Source organism: Chaetodon trifascialis, chromosome 13 (genome assembly GCF_039877785.1).
Source record: "Chaetodon trifascialis isolate fChaTrf1 chromosome 13, fChaTrf1.hap1, whole genome shotgun sequence".
Lineage (NCBI taxonomy): Eukaryota > Metazoa > Chordata > Actinopteri > Chaetodontiformes > Chaetodontidae > Chaetodon > Chaetodon trifascialis.
Window position 1 is genome coordinate 4,460,129 of NC_092068.1, and position 14,250 is coordinate 4,474,378.

Genomic DNA, 14,250 nt, shown 5'->3' on the forward strand with positions numbered 1-14,250 from the left:
ATAAAACATCATTGACTCTAACATGCTGAAATCTGTCAGTTAAAAAATCCATTAGCCAGCATAAAGTTCCTAAGTCAATGTTGTGTACATTTTTTAACCTCTCTGCCAAAATGTGTGGCTGAATACAATTAAAAGCAGAAGAAAAATCAATACAAATAAGACGTGCAAAAGTTTTAGTCCCCTCTAAGTGTGCAAGTACCAAGTTCAATAAAGTGCATAGTGCATCATCAGTCCCCCTACCTGACCGATATGCAAATTGGTGAGAGTCCAGATCATCTTGACAGAGTTTAAAAGAGCATTTTTCGTTGCCCTGCACTTGACTGTGACCTCAGTGATGTCATTTCAGCACTTTTTTGAGTTGTACCCATAAACTTGAATTTGTATCCACAGAGAAGACTTCGTAGTCGTAGAAAAATGAGTCATATTCTCAAGACTTTGCACTCACAGCTTTTAGACTCATACTGATATAAAAACAGTCGCAACCCGAACTCAGTTTCACAGACTCATGTATATGACAGCAGAATTTTGTGTAAAACAACTTTTATGACACACAAATTGTTAACTTTACAAATACGAAACTTAAATTATGGACACGTCTTTTTGACAGCGATCTTACACCATATCTATCCAAACTTTTTGCAGAATAGTTTACCAATGGCCGAAACCCTTGATTGAAAAGACTCTTGTCTTGGTGCTATAGTCATTCAGAACATATCAGACTACAAAGATAAGGCCCACTGGCAATTAAGTATACATTTTTACAGAAAAATGAAAACTAAACCTTAAGACCAATGTCTTTAAGATAAAAAGATCTCAAGTGTCACAGGCTGAACTCTTGAACTGAACTGAATCTCTAAGAATGAACACAAATTCTCTTAATTGTTATCATCCTGTAACTCTCATATTCTGAATGCTGCCTAAAATGCATTAAAGCCTGATTAAACCCAAAGGCCAACTTATTGTAGCCAGCACTGATTCTCTGCATTATCCATTTATACATCATTTTCTTTAGCCATATGCTCAGAAGCATCCATCCTATCTTAAGAGCTCTTCTGGTTTGATGAACAAAATTAAAAGAGATACCTAGTGGTAATAATTCTGGCTAAGTTAGATGTGGAAAGCCTCTACACTAATATCTCTCAAGACAGAGGTCTTGAGGGTCTTGAGTATCATCTACAAGGAAATTAAATCCTTAAATTGGAGGAGTTTAGAGGAATCTAATATGACACAGAAGCTCTTTGATTTACCGAACATAATGCACAGTGTCTTAGTGTTCACTAATCTGATACTGAAGCTCTTAGATTCACTGAACAAAATACAGTGTCTCAGTGTTTACTAATATGATACAGAAGTTCTTAGAATGACTGAACATAATGCACAATGCCTCAGTGTTTTACTAATATGACACAGAAGCCTTTAGATTCACCATGCATACTGCACCATGTCTGACTGTTTTACAAAAACATCAGAAATATTCAAAGTGAGAAGTGTGAGTATCAAAGGTGAATTTCACAAAGGTGCTCAGGACATGACGTTTGGGAGGAGACATGACTGGATATTATATCCAGATTTTGCTGGGCCATAAGATATACTGTATTAGAAATAAATTTTCACATTACAAAATTACACATAGATACTATTACTCTTCTGATGTTATTCAGAATGGATTGATATAAGATCTAAATTGTTAGAAATGTGGAGGCTTGTGTCATACTCTTACATGCTACATTGGAATGCTCTGTGGTTCTTCCCTTTTGGAAGGAAATGCTAGTGAACCTTGGAGAACAGCTAGAACAGCCCCTACCAGACTCCCCTCACTTATGCTGTCTTGGTGATAAAACACTTTTACCACAAAGTGTTACCAAAGCACAGTTCAAAGCTAAAGCACAGGATTACATGTTTCATTATTAGTATAGCCTTGTTTCTTCCAACATCTTGCTAAGAATTGGAGTTTTATTGCTTTCGATCTCATCAAACTGCATAATGCAAGAGAGAAAAATTAGCACTGGGATGCTTTCTACTATCCACACATTAATGTGATTTATCACAATTCTTCAGTAGTCTGATTCAGTATATGAAAGCTAGAATATGATGCTGCTTTTAATTGTTTGAAGAATTTTCAACTAATTAAATCCAAACTCTGTATTTTCAGCTTTCTTTAGACCTTTATTACACAGAAGATGAGATTTATGAGCTGTCGCTGCTAAGGGAACCACGTAACCCCAAATCATTGGTAAGTTTGAGGTGGAGGGGGCAGCAGGTTTGTAGTGTTTCAAAAGAATTGATACTGACAGGTGAAACACCCTTTTGCACTGGACCACCTTTTTGACAACTTCCAAATATTTTAACCTGTGCTGTCGTTTAGCCTTCAGGGCAAGATAAATATTACCTTGTTGTCCCTGTGGAACTCTTTGAAACACTGAAAATCTGTGCTCTGGGTCTGAGTGTTTTCTGATCTCCTGTGCATGTGTGCTGTATCCTTCCTCTCAGCCTACCTCTCCAACAACTCCCAACAAGCCCCTGGCCCCACTGGACTGGGCCTCTGGTGTCACCACTAAACCAGACCCTTCTGTGGTCAATAAACACATCAGGAAGGTGGTGGATGTGAGTAGACAACATCCTTTTTGAAATGATTTCTACACAGTTACACCAGCTACTGGTTAGACAGATGTAGAGATGTGTGTGTGTGTGTGTGTGTGTGTGTGTGTGTGTGTGTGTGTGTGTGTGTGTGTGTGTGTGTGTGTGTGTGTGTGTGTGTGAGAGAGAGAGAGAGAGAGAGAGAGAGAAAGAGAGAGAGAGAGAGAGAGAGAGAGAGAGAGAGAGACAGAGAGAGAGACACACACAGAGAGAGAGAGAGAGAGAGAGAGAGAGAGAGAGAGAGAGAGAGAGAGAGAAATATTATTGGAGTAATTTGTGTCTTGCCATTGGGAAGTCTGTGTTCAGGAACTATGACCATGACCATGATGGCTATATTTCTCAAGAGGACTTCGAGAGCATTGCTGCTAACTTTCCCTTCCTGGACTCCTTCTGCGTTTTGGACAAAGATCAGTGAGTGTGAGACAAGTTATGAATAGCCCAGTGTTTTCCACAAAATGACTGGAGGTGGGGGGGCTTGCCCCACATGCCTCTTTCTATTTCTCTCTCCCAATGTGTCTGCTCTGTTGACTGCATTGATCACCCAAAAAACTCAGCTCTTGTTTTGGATTATTTTACCCATGATTCTGTTTTAACAACAGTAAGTGACCTGTGTGTAAAGGAGACTTGTTATTACTGACATGGTCAATCGAAACGATTAAAACCAACATGCTACCAGCTGACATGAGTACCATTTGTAAGCTTTTACAAAACAATGGCATAAATAGGCATTCAGTAAACATGAGAGGTCGCACTACAATCAGTGCAATTACAGGTGGCACATACACCAGAGAATATGTCTCTTTCTGTGTTCCTCTGCAGAGCACAAGTGCCTGTCAATAGACGGGAGCAGAAGTGAATAAAGATTGACCACTTATCAACAATCATAAATGGCATTATCTCTTGGACAGACAAAGAATAAAAAATTTTAAAAATAGGTTTGCCATATATGCCTTGGCTGCCGTAAATATACAAAATTCTTTACAAAAGTATACAAAAGTCTTTGTGTGGGAAACACTGGAGATCAAATTCAAATAATTAATTACAGTGCTGGGGAGTAGTGACACCACATGTAGCAACACATTTCCTTCTAACGTAGCCACTTTCACAATAAAACATTGCAAGTTGCAAGCTATTTCTCCCATTAAGCAGCAGGGCAACATCACTAAGCACTGCAATCATTACTTTTTGTTTTCTCAATCTATGTAGCAGGCTACATATCCAGACTGAAAGGATATAATTCCAAAAAGAGCAATATATTTTTTCAAGTAATGAGGTTGAGGTTTTCCTTTGGCCTCACGTAGGATGCAGTTGGTATTTGTGTTTAGGTGTGACCACGGTTGGAGGGAAACTGTGCTAAAGAGGTAATTTGAGGCAAAGTTTAGGGGAGAACACACTCCTCTGCTATAATGCTGTATTTTTTTAATTGAATCCTAAGGATGAATGTGATACATTTTGTGTGACCTTGAAGACTGGAATACCTGTAAATGACTTCTCTATCCTACTGTTGTCCTTTCTGTCTTCTCTCTTTCCACCTCTCTTTCACTCAGAGATGGATTGATCAGTAAGGATGAGATGATAGCATATTTCCTTCGGGCTAACCCACTGCTCCAGTGTAAGATGGGTCCCGGTTTCATCCACAATTTCCAGGAGATGACATACCTGAAGCCCACCTTCTGTGAACATTGTGCTGGATTTGTGTGTATCTCTAAGATTATGTCAATGCATGTTTCACGGCTCCATAATTTTGCTTCTTCCAATGAAAATTTGCAGACATTGCAATTATATTGACTAACTTGCCTTGCCCAATCAGTCTAATTTAAAAAATGCTTTTGATCACGACACATAATAAATTCAGCCACATACTGTATCCTTCTGCTTGCATTTGCATAGAACAATTCTTTTTTTTTTGTTTTTGTTTTGCATCTGTTGAGCTCTTTTGTTCATTGTTAGTAATTCTGAGAGCTGCGTGTGGTCCTTGAGCAGGGCACAACCACACAGTCACACAGTCACTGATGCAACAGGCATACACAGGGTTACAGGAAATGTGATGACTTGTATTTTGTTCAGAGCTTTAGGAACGTGCATCCATGATTTTATTTCCTAATGTTATGTTTTGTATTCTCTGTACCTACCTTCCCCCTTTGTCACACTGGACCTGCAGCTCTGGGGAATCATTAAACAGGGATACAAGTGCAAAGGTACTATTTCAAAGCATTTTTCTGGTAAGACCATCCAAGAAAAAGAGGGCTATTTACTGTAATTTCAACATTTAACTAGTAATGGGCTAAATAGAGAAAACTGCCATAGCTAGGAAAGTAAAATAAGGCTCATCTGGTCATCTGTAACCAGTGTATTTGAAATATGTGCAATATTAATACATTCTGTAGTGTGTTCTGTCAACATAAGATAAGAAAAAAAAACATAATCCATTCTGAATCCCACAGTGGGGAAATTTGCAGTGTTACAGCAGCAAAGGGGGTTACAGTTTATTTTTGACTATGCACTCCCACCCACAGCAAAGGTTAAACTGCCAAGTCCCACAAGATTTGTATTGGATCTGGTGGGACCTGTGCAGTCCTCCATCATAAGCCTTCCTCAGAACATGAGTAGTGTTTAACAACAAGTCAATCATAATACAAGTCAGTCAACACAAAGACCTAAATCCACAAGGTGAACCACATCAATGGACTGCACCCAAGTAGAGGTGTAGAGTCTCTGACTGCCACAAAGGGCAAGGAAAGGGACAACAGACAAAACACTGTTATTTGGCATAGTATCTGTAACAAGTGAAGACAATGGGAATACAGTAGTGTCATTTGCTAATATCTGTCTTTAGGAGAGATGTTTTGGAATCTTACCTCCTCTGATGAGACTTAATTTTTAAAGCCAATCAAACTCAGGAAAAATGGTAAATGGTAACAACTCTCCATTCAGCATCGGGAGTAATTTGGGTTCTAATATCTTGCCCAAGGATAATGACTGGGATCGAACCACCAACCTTCTGATAAGTGGATGACCGAACGACTGAGCCACAGCGTGGTGTCATGCTTGGTCTCTGTGTAATGTGTGACTATAGTTCATATTTCCTCTTCTAATGATGGTTTTGTGCCCTGATACAAACGAAGAAAGGTTAACATGCAGACAACATTTGCTGTATTGAGTCTTTATTTAATGGATCTTTAAGTTCTTGATTGCACTTACCAGTTACACTCTGCTGTTACCCATGGACAGCAAATAACAAAAATAATGTTATATACGGACCTATCTAGTCCCGTCCAATCTAGTTTTTTTCCATTCTGTCTGGGCAGATGGGGTTTGCTCAGTTGCTCAGCTTCAACAAGAAAATGGCTTTGCACAAACAATCTGAAATTGCTAAAGAAAGACAATCTGTTGTGGTGGTGATGTGTTATATTATGGACTTCTTAGTTTTAAAGATGAATGAGCTATAAAAACAACAGCGAATGACAAACAACTTTGATATAAAACAATGTTGAAGCAAAGGCATCTTCAATTGTAACATTAGAAGTAGTTTCAGATTTGACAACTGTTAGACGCAGGGCAAAATATAGCAAAAAATATATATACAGAAATGATAAGATGAGCAGCAAACAGTGTATGGAACAATCTAATGTTATAAAATAATATAAATCACCTGATCAAGAAAGGGACTTGAAATTAATTCCATCAACACTTTCACCCCCGCTCTCAACGTGTAGATTTTGTTTTATTTGCCCAGTTTTTAAAATTACATTTTAAGAAATATGAAACTGAAAAATCTTTCAGTGCAACTGCTGTAATTTGGATTTTCATACAGGATCCCCAGAATATGCTTCCCATCTGGCAATCAGACACAAAAGTAACATTATCTCCTTCTCTGCATGTCCACTTACCTGCATTGAAACTAAGAACACTTTTGTCTTGAATATAAGCTGATTTGTTTAAATTCATTTTGCAGACTGTGGAGTTAACTGTCATAAACAATGTCGGGAGCTGTTGGTCCTGGCCTGTAGGAAGTTGATCCGCTCAAGCTCTCTAGGAAGTGTTTCTCCAGCCAGACTGACCCACAGCTCACTGCCCAGCAGCCCTGCACTGCCTGCCTGTAAAGGTAATTTTCATCTGCAGATATTCAGTGAACAAAGCAACATAAACATCATAGAAATTGAATGTATACATTTAAAGCAAATTGTAGCACAGCAGGATTTATGCTTTATACTCATTGATCTGCTCCTCTTCTATGTTCCCTCCTTCAGATGAGGATGAGGTGTTTGAGTTCCCAGCTGTCACATCAGCAGGTCCAGTTGTGGACACTCAGTCCATCACCCTTATGACCGGCTCAGCCCAGAGAATCTCTGTGCGTCTGCAAAGGGCCACCACCAGCCAGGCCACGCAGACCGAGCCCCTGTGGCCTGAACACAGCTGGGGGCCCACAGATGGTGGCTCCCACACCTTCCCCAAAATGAAATACAGGACTAACAGGAAAACATCTAAAAATAAAGGGTTTGCTCGCTGGGAAAACCAGAATGATGGACAGCACCAAGCAGATTCCTCTCTGTGCTCCATGGACTCTCAGCAGAGATCAGATGTCTCAGAAGAGCTCCTACAGAACGGGATTGCACGCATAAGCAAGGTAATGGAATAAGTGGCTGTAGAGTTTAATTTGAAGTTGACATCTAATATTACCATCAATAAAATATTGCCATATTCATATTGAGACAATGGCTGTATGCAGCATTTTAGAAATATCAAGGTCCAAATGCTGAGCTTGCTAGGTGGCTTCAGGGGCATGCAGTCATAGTCATAGCATCACCTACTGGCAACAGGAAATGACAAATGATTTCCAGGTTAACCAGATCCACCTCATATTTGATCAGACTTTCAGAAAACTCATGTTATTAATGACGCACCCACACTGCAAAGGTGTGCGCAAGCACCATCCAGTGGGCATCAGCCAAAACAGAGACGTGACATACACAAGACTGAACGCTGAAATGAACAGAATGATGGAAAATAAAAACAAAAATATGTAGAATAATGTTGCTATCTGCAATGTTCCTATATTTTATTTGGATCATTGGCTATATCATACTAACTAGCCTGCTGTTTCCAAAACACTTCATCTGCCAATACCACAATGCAATCAAAGCCAGACCCACACTGTGCAGCCAAGTCACTGCCAGCTGGCCAACCCCATCCTTGGTTAGGTTACAGTTAGATAGTTGGCCAACCCACCATGCATTGCTCTTGAATAATAAAAAACAATCCGTAGTTGTATACTATTGCTTTGAACAGTTACATCATTCTTTGCTAAAATACTGTTTGTCGTAATACATAAGTTAGTATCATGGATCACATTAGCTGGGGAAGTAACATGGCAAGCTAGCCAACTGACATAACCATTAGTATTTTGCTAGTGATAACGTTAGCAAGCAAAAATGAGCTAAGGTTAACTAGCTAGCTGTAACTTAGCTATGCAGCAAGGCTATGGTGTTAGTTGCTTTGTAGCATTAGCTGATAAAGTAAATTGCAAAGGGCAAGCCAGACAATTAGCCAGCTAAGTGCTGACTGTTCCCGCTAGTTGGCTAGTTGGCGCAGTTGGATATGCAGGTTGCGCTTCTATTAGCACTACATGACTAAGTCCCAGGGTGCCAGGAACCAGAAACAGCAAGAAAACCACCTTGATATTGTATTCTCTGTCATCAAACTGGCTTCATCTGTGGTTTGGCGATGTTCACTGGCAGGTAGCAGCGTGCAATTTGATTGTGTATATTCAATTCAATATACCTTTATTTGTCCCGCAAGGGGAAATTCCAATATATATATATATCATATATACCTGTATAAATATAAAATATAAATATATCATATTTCTTGTAAAAACAGGAAGCCTTGAAGGGACTTAATCACATTTAAAGCAGTTGTAACTACACAACTGTAGTTGAGCTCATGATTCTTACCTATTTCAACAAGGGACTAACAAAGTCACGATATTGTTGCTTGTAGCTGAACTTAACTTACTTACTTTATTTCATGATTTTGTTAACTTTGGACAGTGCACACTGATAAACATTGCTGTAGGTTTTCCAGAGAAAGTCAACAAGCTGTTTATGGATGTAGTCCCTACACGGATGCAGACATATGTTATTATCATGCAAAAAATAAAGAAAAGATGACAATACCGATCAATAACATCAAATGTACTATATGCAAAAAAGTCACTATGCAACAGTAGTACAATATTCCAAATGATTAGATATGTCTGCTGTTCCTCTCCAGGAGAGCTGACTTGGTCACGGTGGTGATGGCCAGTCCCGGGGACCCAGAAAGGCCCTAGCAGCAGGAACCAGGAAGCTCCTCTGTCTGGGGGATGTGCTGGGCTGTCTGAAGTCCCCCTTCAGTGACCTGGAGTTATCATGTCCTCTCCAGACGTAAGCTTAGACAGAGCTACATGTTTATGCTGTGAAGCTGAATGGAAGGATGTACTGTGTGATGGACAGGAGCTCAGTGGATAACGGACTAACACCTACCTTCTTCCTCATCTCCAGTGCAGTGTGATCAGCTGGGGATTGATGTAGATTACTGAGACATGACGTAGGTTTGGGTTTTAAACCAGGGTGTACATAATATCATCACTGGAAATAGTGGGACATTTCTTACACTTCACGGAAGTGTGGACTGCATTCAGTTGAGTGGATCATTGCCGGCCAGTTACTTATGCCAGCTTTAAAGTCCAGCTTGAGCACATTATGACAAAGTATAAGCCAGGAGCAGAACATTTCTCCTGTTGACAAAAGTGACAAGAATGAACTCAGTGGTCACTTCCCAACTTGGAGTCATCAGGAAAAGCATGACGGATGTGGGAGTGTGTGTAGATATTTATTTGTGGAGTTGCAAAAAAGGGAAAGTTAAAATGAAAGTGAATGTTAAGGGCATCCAACCGTCATACAGAACATTGACAATGGATGATTCTGCAAAACCCTGGATTATGTTAAATTATGTTTTCAAGTGTTCATTGCCTTTTTTTTTTTTTCATTATTTATTCTTACAATGTATGCACCTGGCAACTACAGTGAGGTTAAGCCTACCATTTTCTTAAGGGTCAAAAATGACTCAATCACTCATTCAAGACAACTGCCCCAAAATAGCAGTTTTTTCAGCAAGCAATTTGATGGCATTTCCTGGTCTGATCCCAGCAGAGAAGTGAATCATTCATCTCTCTCTCTCTCTCTCTTTCTCTCTCTCTCTCTCTCTCTCGCTCTCTCTCTTTCTTTTTTTTTTGTTTACAAAACCTGTACATATCAGGTATGGAAGATTTCAAATCCTCAATTAAAAACAAATCGGAGAAATTTTGTTGAATACATTACCCATTGTGGTGAGTATTTCTATTTTATGTAAAAATGTACTGTTATAATTCAACGAAAAACATATGCTAAATAACAATTTGTTGAACTTTTTGTTTTGTGACATGAAGTTTCTATGCCACATTAAAATCAAATCATCTGCGTCTTTATGTGTGTTTATACATCTTCTTGCACCACAGTCCATGCATGCATGCAGACAGAGAAATACTGTTTGTAGTATTTCTTTGTTTGATTTGTTTCTATTTCAGCTTTTTAAATCTTTCATAATCAGGGTACAAAGATTGCCTTTGGGTCTCTTTTGACATTAAAAGACTACAGATAAGTTCAGTAATAATAATAATAATAATAATAATAATAATAATAACTTTTGACAACTATAAAGCAGAATAAAGAACCTTCAGCAGAACATACGGAAGATCATCAGGGAACTGAAGCAACTCCTGTTAAACCTGGGGCTGCAGACAGGGCGAAAATAAGAGATGCCAGTTCTGATGCTGAAAGAAGTCTGAGAAGCTCAGGCATGCAGACATGCATACTGTCATGCCACAGTGATGCTTTCCAAAACAACAAATAAGGAGTTCAAGAAAATGAATAGTTTCCCCAATAATGATAATAATAACATTGCATATCAAGTACAGGAAAAACAAAATTGTGTTTGTAGTAAAACATAAATAATATGTTTATTATAGGATAACACTCATTTTCTGATGTGTTAAGTAGGAGGTTGTTTGTTCATACCAAACTGATGTCAGGTTAATGTATTTTTTACCCTGACAACAAGTGAAGTGTACAGAATATGAGAACATCAGGATGGGTAAGAGTTAAGTTTTAGATACTACAACACTTTGTAAAGGAAGGTTAAGAATCAAAATCATGTTTAATAAAAAGACAGCATTAATTGTTGGTCTGTGACAAAAGGTGACCATTTAAGGCCAACATGCTACACGTCCATCCGTCATATCCATCTCCCAGACCCCCACACCTTCACTTCTCACAGTACCAATGGCAGGATGACTGAACAGGGCACAGGCCTGGGGCCTCTGTATGAAGTGACTGTTAACTTTTCATAGTAGTAGATTACAATATGACATTATGGAATATAACATGACATGAAGTCAAATTGTCTTTGGGAAAATTCCATTATAAAATAAAGACATTTAAAAAAAATGCCATTTTGAAAAAAAAAAGAAAAGAAAAGAAAAGAAAAGAAAAGAAAAGAAAAGAAAAGAAAAGAAAAGAAAAGAAAAGAAATATCTATTAACTCCTCCATAAACCCTTAACATTAATGACTTATTTAATACTTTCATATGAAACAACATTTACTAGAACAGGAACACCAAATAATATGAAGCAGACTGACAACATATGTTTTAATGGTTTTTAGTTATTATTTTTATACTTTTTATACTACAATTTTACAAAGCATATCATAGTCTTTTAGATGTATAAATGTATGCGTCTACCTTCCAGGCAGCCACTAGTTTCCGTTACTTTCAGTGTGTTCTGATTAATACTCCTGAGACACTGGCTGACAAAGTGCGCTGATCATGTGCTGCTAGGGAGTTGGTATAGCAACTAAATAGTGGTGATAGAATTAAAACCTCTTTAAAAGCATAAACCTACGATGTCAGATGAATCTGACATGAAGAGACAGTCAACAGCAGATGAGTCAGACATGGAGAGGTGACAGCAGGTGGGAGATCTCAGCAGAAACAAAGAGCTGACTTGTGTCCCCAATAAAGCATTTTATGCAATCAGTGGGGAAGGAGGAGATATGGAGTCATTTTAAAGTAAATACTCTCTACAGTTTGTACATAAATAAACAATTTAATATCTGAAACAGAATAATTTGAGATTACCTATCTGATCTGATAATAATCCCAGTTAGGATGAATCTTACAGCCACTGAACTGCATGGATTCTTGTCCAGGCCAACCACAGACAATATGTGACTGTAGCCAGTTGAGTGCTGATATATTAGAAATGCCTCTTGCCAACTTAAAAAAAAAAAAAAAAAAAAACAGAACAGAAAAAGAGGCACATAACAGAAAAAACAGAAAACATTTATTATTCAATTGTTCCCTCAATATGTTCTACACCCTCAAAACATTTTGACTCTTAAACAAACAAAACAAAGTACCTCTTTCCAAGTACCTCTTCCACAAGAATATATTCTCCTCAAAGCCATGATTAGAGTAAATAAGTATCTTCAAATAAACCCATATACAGGTTAGAAAATGAAGGTGACAGGGAAGTAACCATCAGTACTCCACATTTCTGAATAGAAAAAGTATCTTGGAACATCCAGTAGTTGTGTTTTAAAATCAGCTTAGCTAATTTCAAAAGACAGTTCTTGAGGGACTTCTGATCCAATTGTGTTTTAAAAGCAAGTGTTCCAAGGCCTCGATGGCTCCACTGTGTTGTATGGATGTATACATAGCATTTACATCAAATGACACTAAAAAAAAGTTCATCCTCAACTGAGAGAGGGTCGGTGGATTCTGTGATGTTTACACTGTGCCCTGTGCTCTTTGTAAAGGAGGATTCTCACCTAATGGTCTAATAAAGTAATTCTAAACGTATTCCTAATTCAAATTCTTCAGTCTTTTAAAATACATATAAAGAAGAAGAAGAAACGTACTTTGATTTATCACACACACTACATGCCCAAATATGCACACACGCCATGCTTCTTGTGAAATTATTTCTCCGCATTTGACCCATCCTGGTAAGTCCTTCACCCGCGGCAGACTAGGGTGGGCTGACAGCTGACAGCGGCACCCGGGGACCCAGTTCCTGTTCGTCACCATTGGTCAGGTGGTGATCTTCTTGCATGTTTTTAGTGGGGGTATGAATTATGGAGGATACCCTGGGTGAACACGGAGAGCATGCAAACTGTACACAGAAAGGCACCAAAGGAATGGTGGAGGACACGCCCTCAGCGCCCAGACGGGAATCGAACCTGGGACCTTCTAGCTGTGAGGCGACAGTGTTATCACCGTCCCACCAAACACATTTTAATTGGTTTAATGTCTTTCTTTTTTAGGGTTAGTTCTTATATTATTGTGCATTTTTCATATATCAGCATTAAACTCTTTACTGAGAGACAGATGAGCTGAATATATTTTTGCTGTCCATTGAGTCTGTGTGCTATAAGTCTGCTGCTCAGAGAACAGCTGCAGATAAATGTCAAGACACTTTCAAAGACACACACAGAAATACACACTTTTGGCAAATTATCAACAATCACATCAAGCTAACCAAGAGTAAGGCCCAGGTCTATGAGGCATCTTGAAAACTGTACTGGATTTCCATTCAAACTGCAACTAACAGTGATTTCATCAGTTTAAGTCAGACATCAGTTAACCTGCCAATTATTTTCTTGATGAATTGTTTTGTCAAAAACGTCTGAAAATGAAAGATGCTGTGTTCAAATGTGTTGTTTTGTCTAAATAGCAGTCTGAAATGCAAAAATACTTAATTTATTATCATGTATGACGAAGACAAGCATCAAATTCTCACATGTAAGAAACTGGAAACCACAAATATTTGTTTGTAAAAAACAAACCAACAAAAAAACATTATTTCATTATCAAAATAGAAAATAGCTCTATTTTCCATGACATTTCCTCAAAGACAATCCTGATGCTAAAGAATGTTGACACTCTCATCTGTACTGTAGTGCCACCTTCAGGAGAAACTGTAACAAAATTCACATTCATGCTTTCTTTGGATCAGTAGTCACATGGCCTTTCCTCCAGCACCAGCCTCAGGAAGGACCTCACATCGAGCACTGTGAAGTAATGCAAAACATTCAGACCGTACGGCATACAGACCAGCAACAGATGAAACACATGGTGTGGCCTTCTCAGCCACCTGATCTCAACCCAACTCAGCACTCTCACCACCGTCATCAAAACAACCAAAGATGCTGGTCATCCCTCCAGTAAGGTTCCACACAGTTGAAGAATTTGTGACAACGTGCACTGAAGCTGGATGCTTGTGGTGGGAAAACATGTTACTAACACATTTTCTGTTGGGTTTTTCTCTAATTTGTCCCCATCTGTAAATATAGTATGCTATGTCCCCCTATACTGTAGGTGGATGCATAAATATGAGTATGTACTGATACAGTTTGTGCTGTGTTGTTCCTCGTGCTCTGTGGGCCATTGCTATTGGTTGGTGAATCTGCAGTCAATCAAAGACCATCTGGGCACACATACTGTGGTATGGATGGGGAGATTCTTTTGGCCTT

At 38.7% G+C, this 14,250-nt stretch overlaps 1 protein-coding gene across 4 annotated transcripts in view; it reads left to right on the forward strand.

Moving 5' to 3' along the window:
• Positions 1 to 10,143, forward strand: part of rasgrp3 (RAS guanyl releasing protein 3 (calcium and DAG-regulated)) — a 58,917-nt gene extending 48,774 nt beyond the window's left edge. For 3 of the 4 annotated variants that reach the window (XM_070978321.1, XM_070978319.1, XM_070978323.1), the window contains exons 10-17: positions 2,153 to 2,233; positions 2,491 to 2,604; positions 2,933 to 3,048; positions 4,185 to 4,332; positions 4,799 to 4,835; positions 6,593 to 6,742; positions 6,888 to 7,264; positions 8,911 to 10,143. In XM_070978321.1, the coding sequence (XP_070834422.1) occupies positions 2,153 to 2,233; positions 2,491 to 2,604; positions 2,933 to 3,048; positions 4,185 to 4,332; positions 4,799 to 4,835; positions 6,593 to 6,742; positions 6,888 to 7,264; positions 8,911 to 8,919 (1,032 nt within the window). In that variant the 3' untranslated portion in view covers positions 8,920 to 10,143. The remainder of the gene's footprint in view (positions 1 to 2,152; positions 2,234 to 2,490; positions 2,605 to 2,932; positions 3,049 to 4,184; positions 4,333 to 4,798; positions 4,836 to 6,592; positions 6,743 to 6,887; positions 7,265 to 8,910) is intronic. The other variant, XM_070978322.1, reaches the window with a different exon arrangement.
• Positions 10,144 to 14,250: the final 4,107 nt, after the last annotated feature.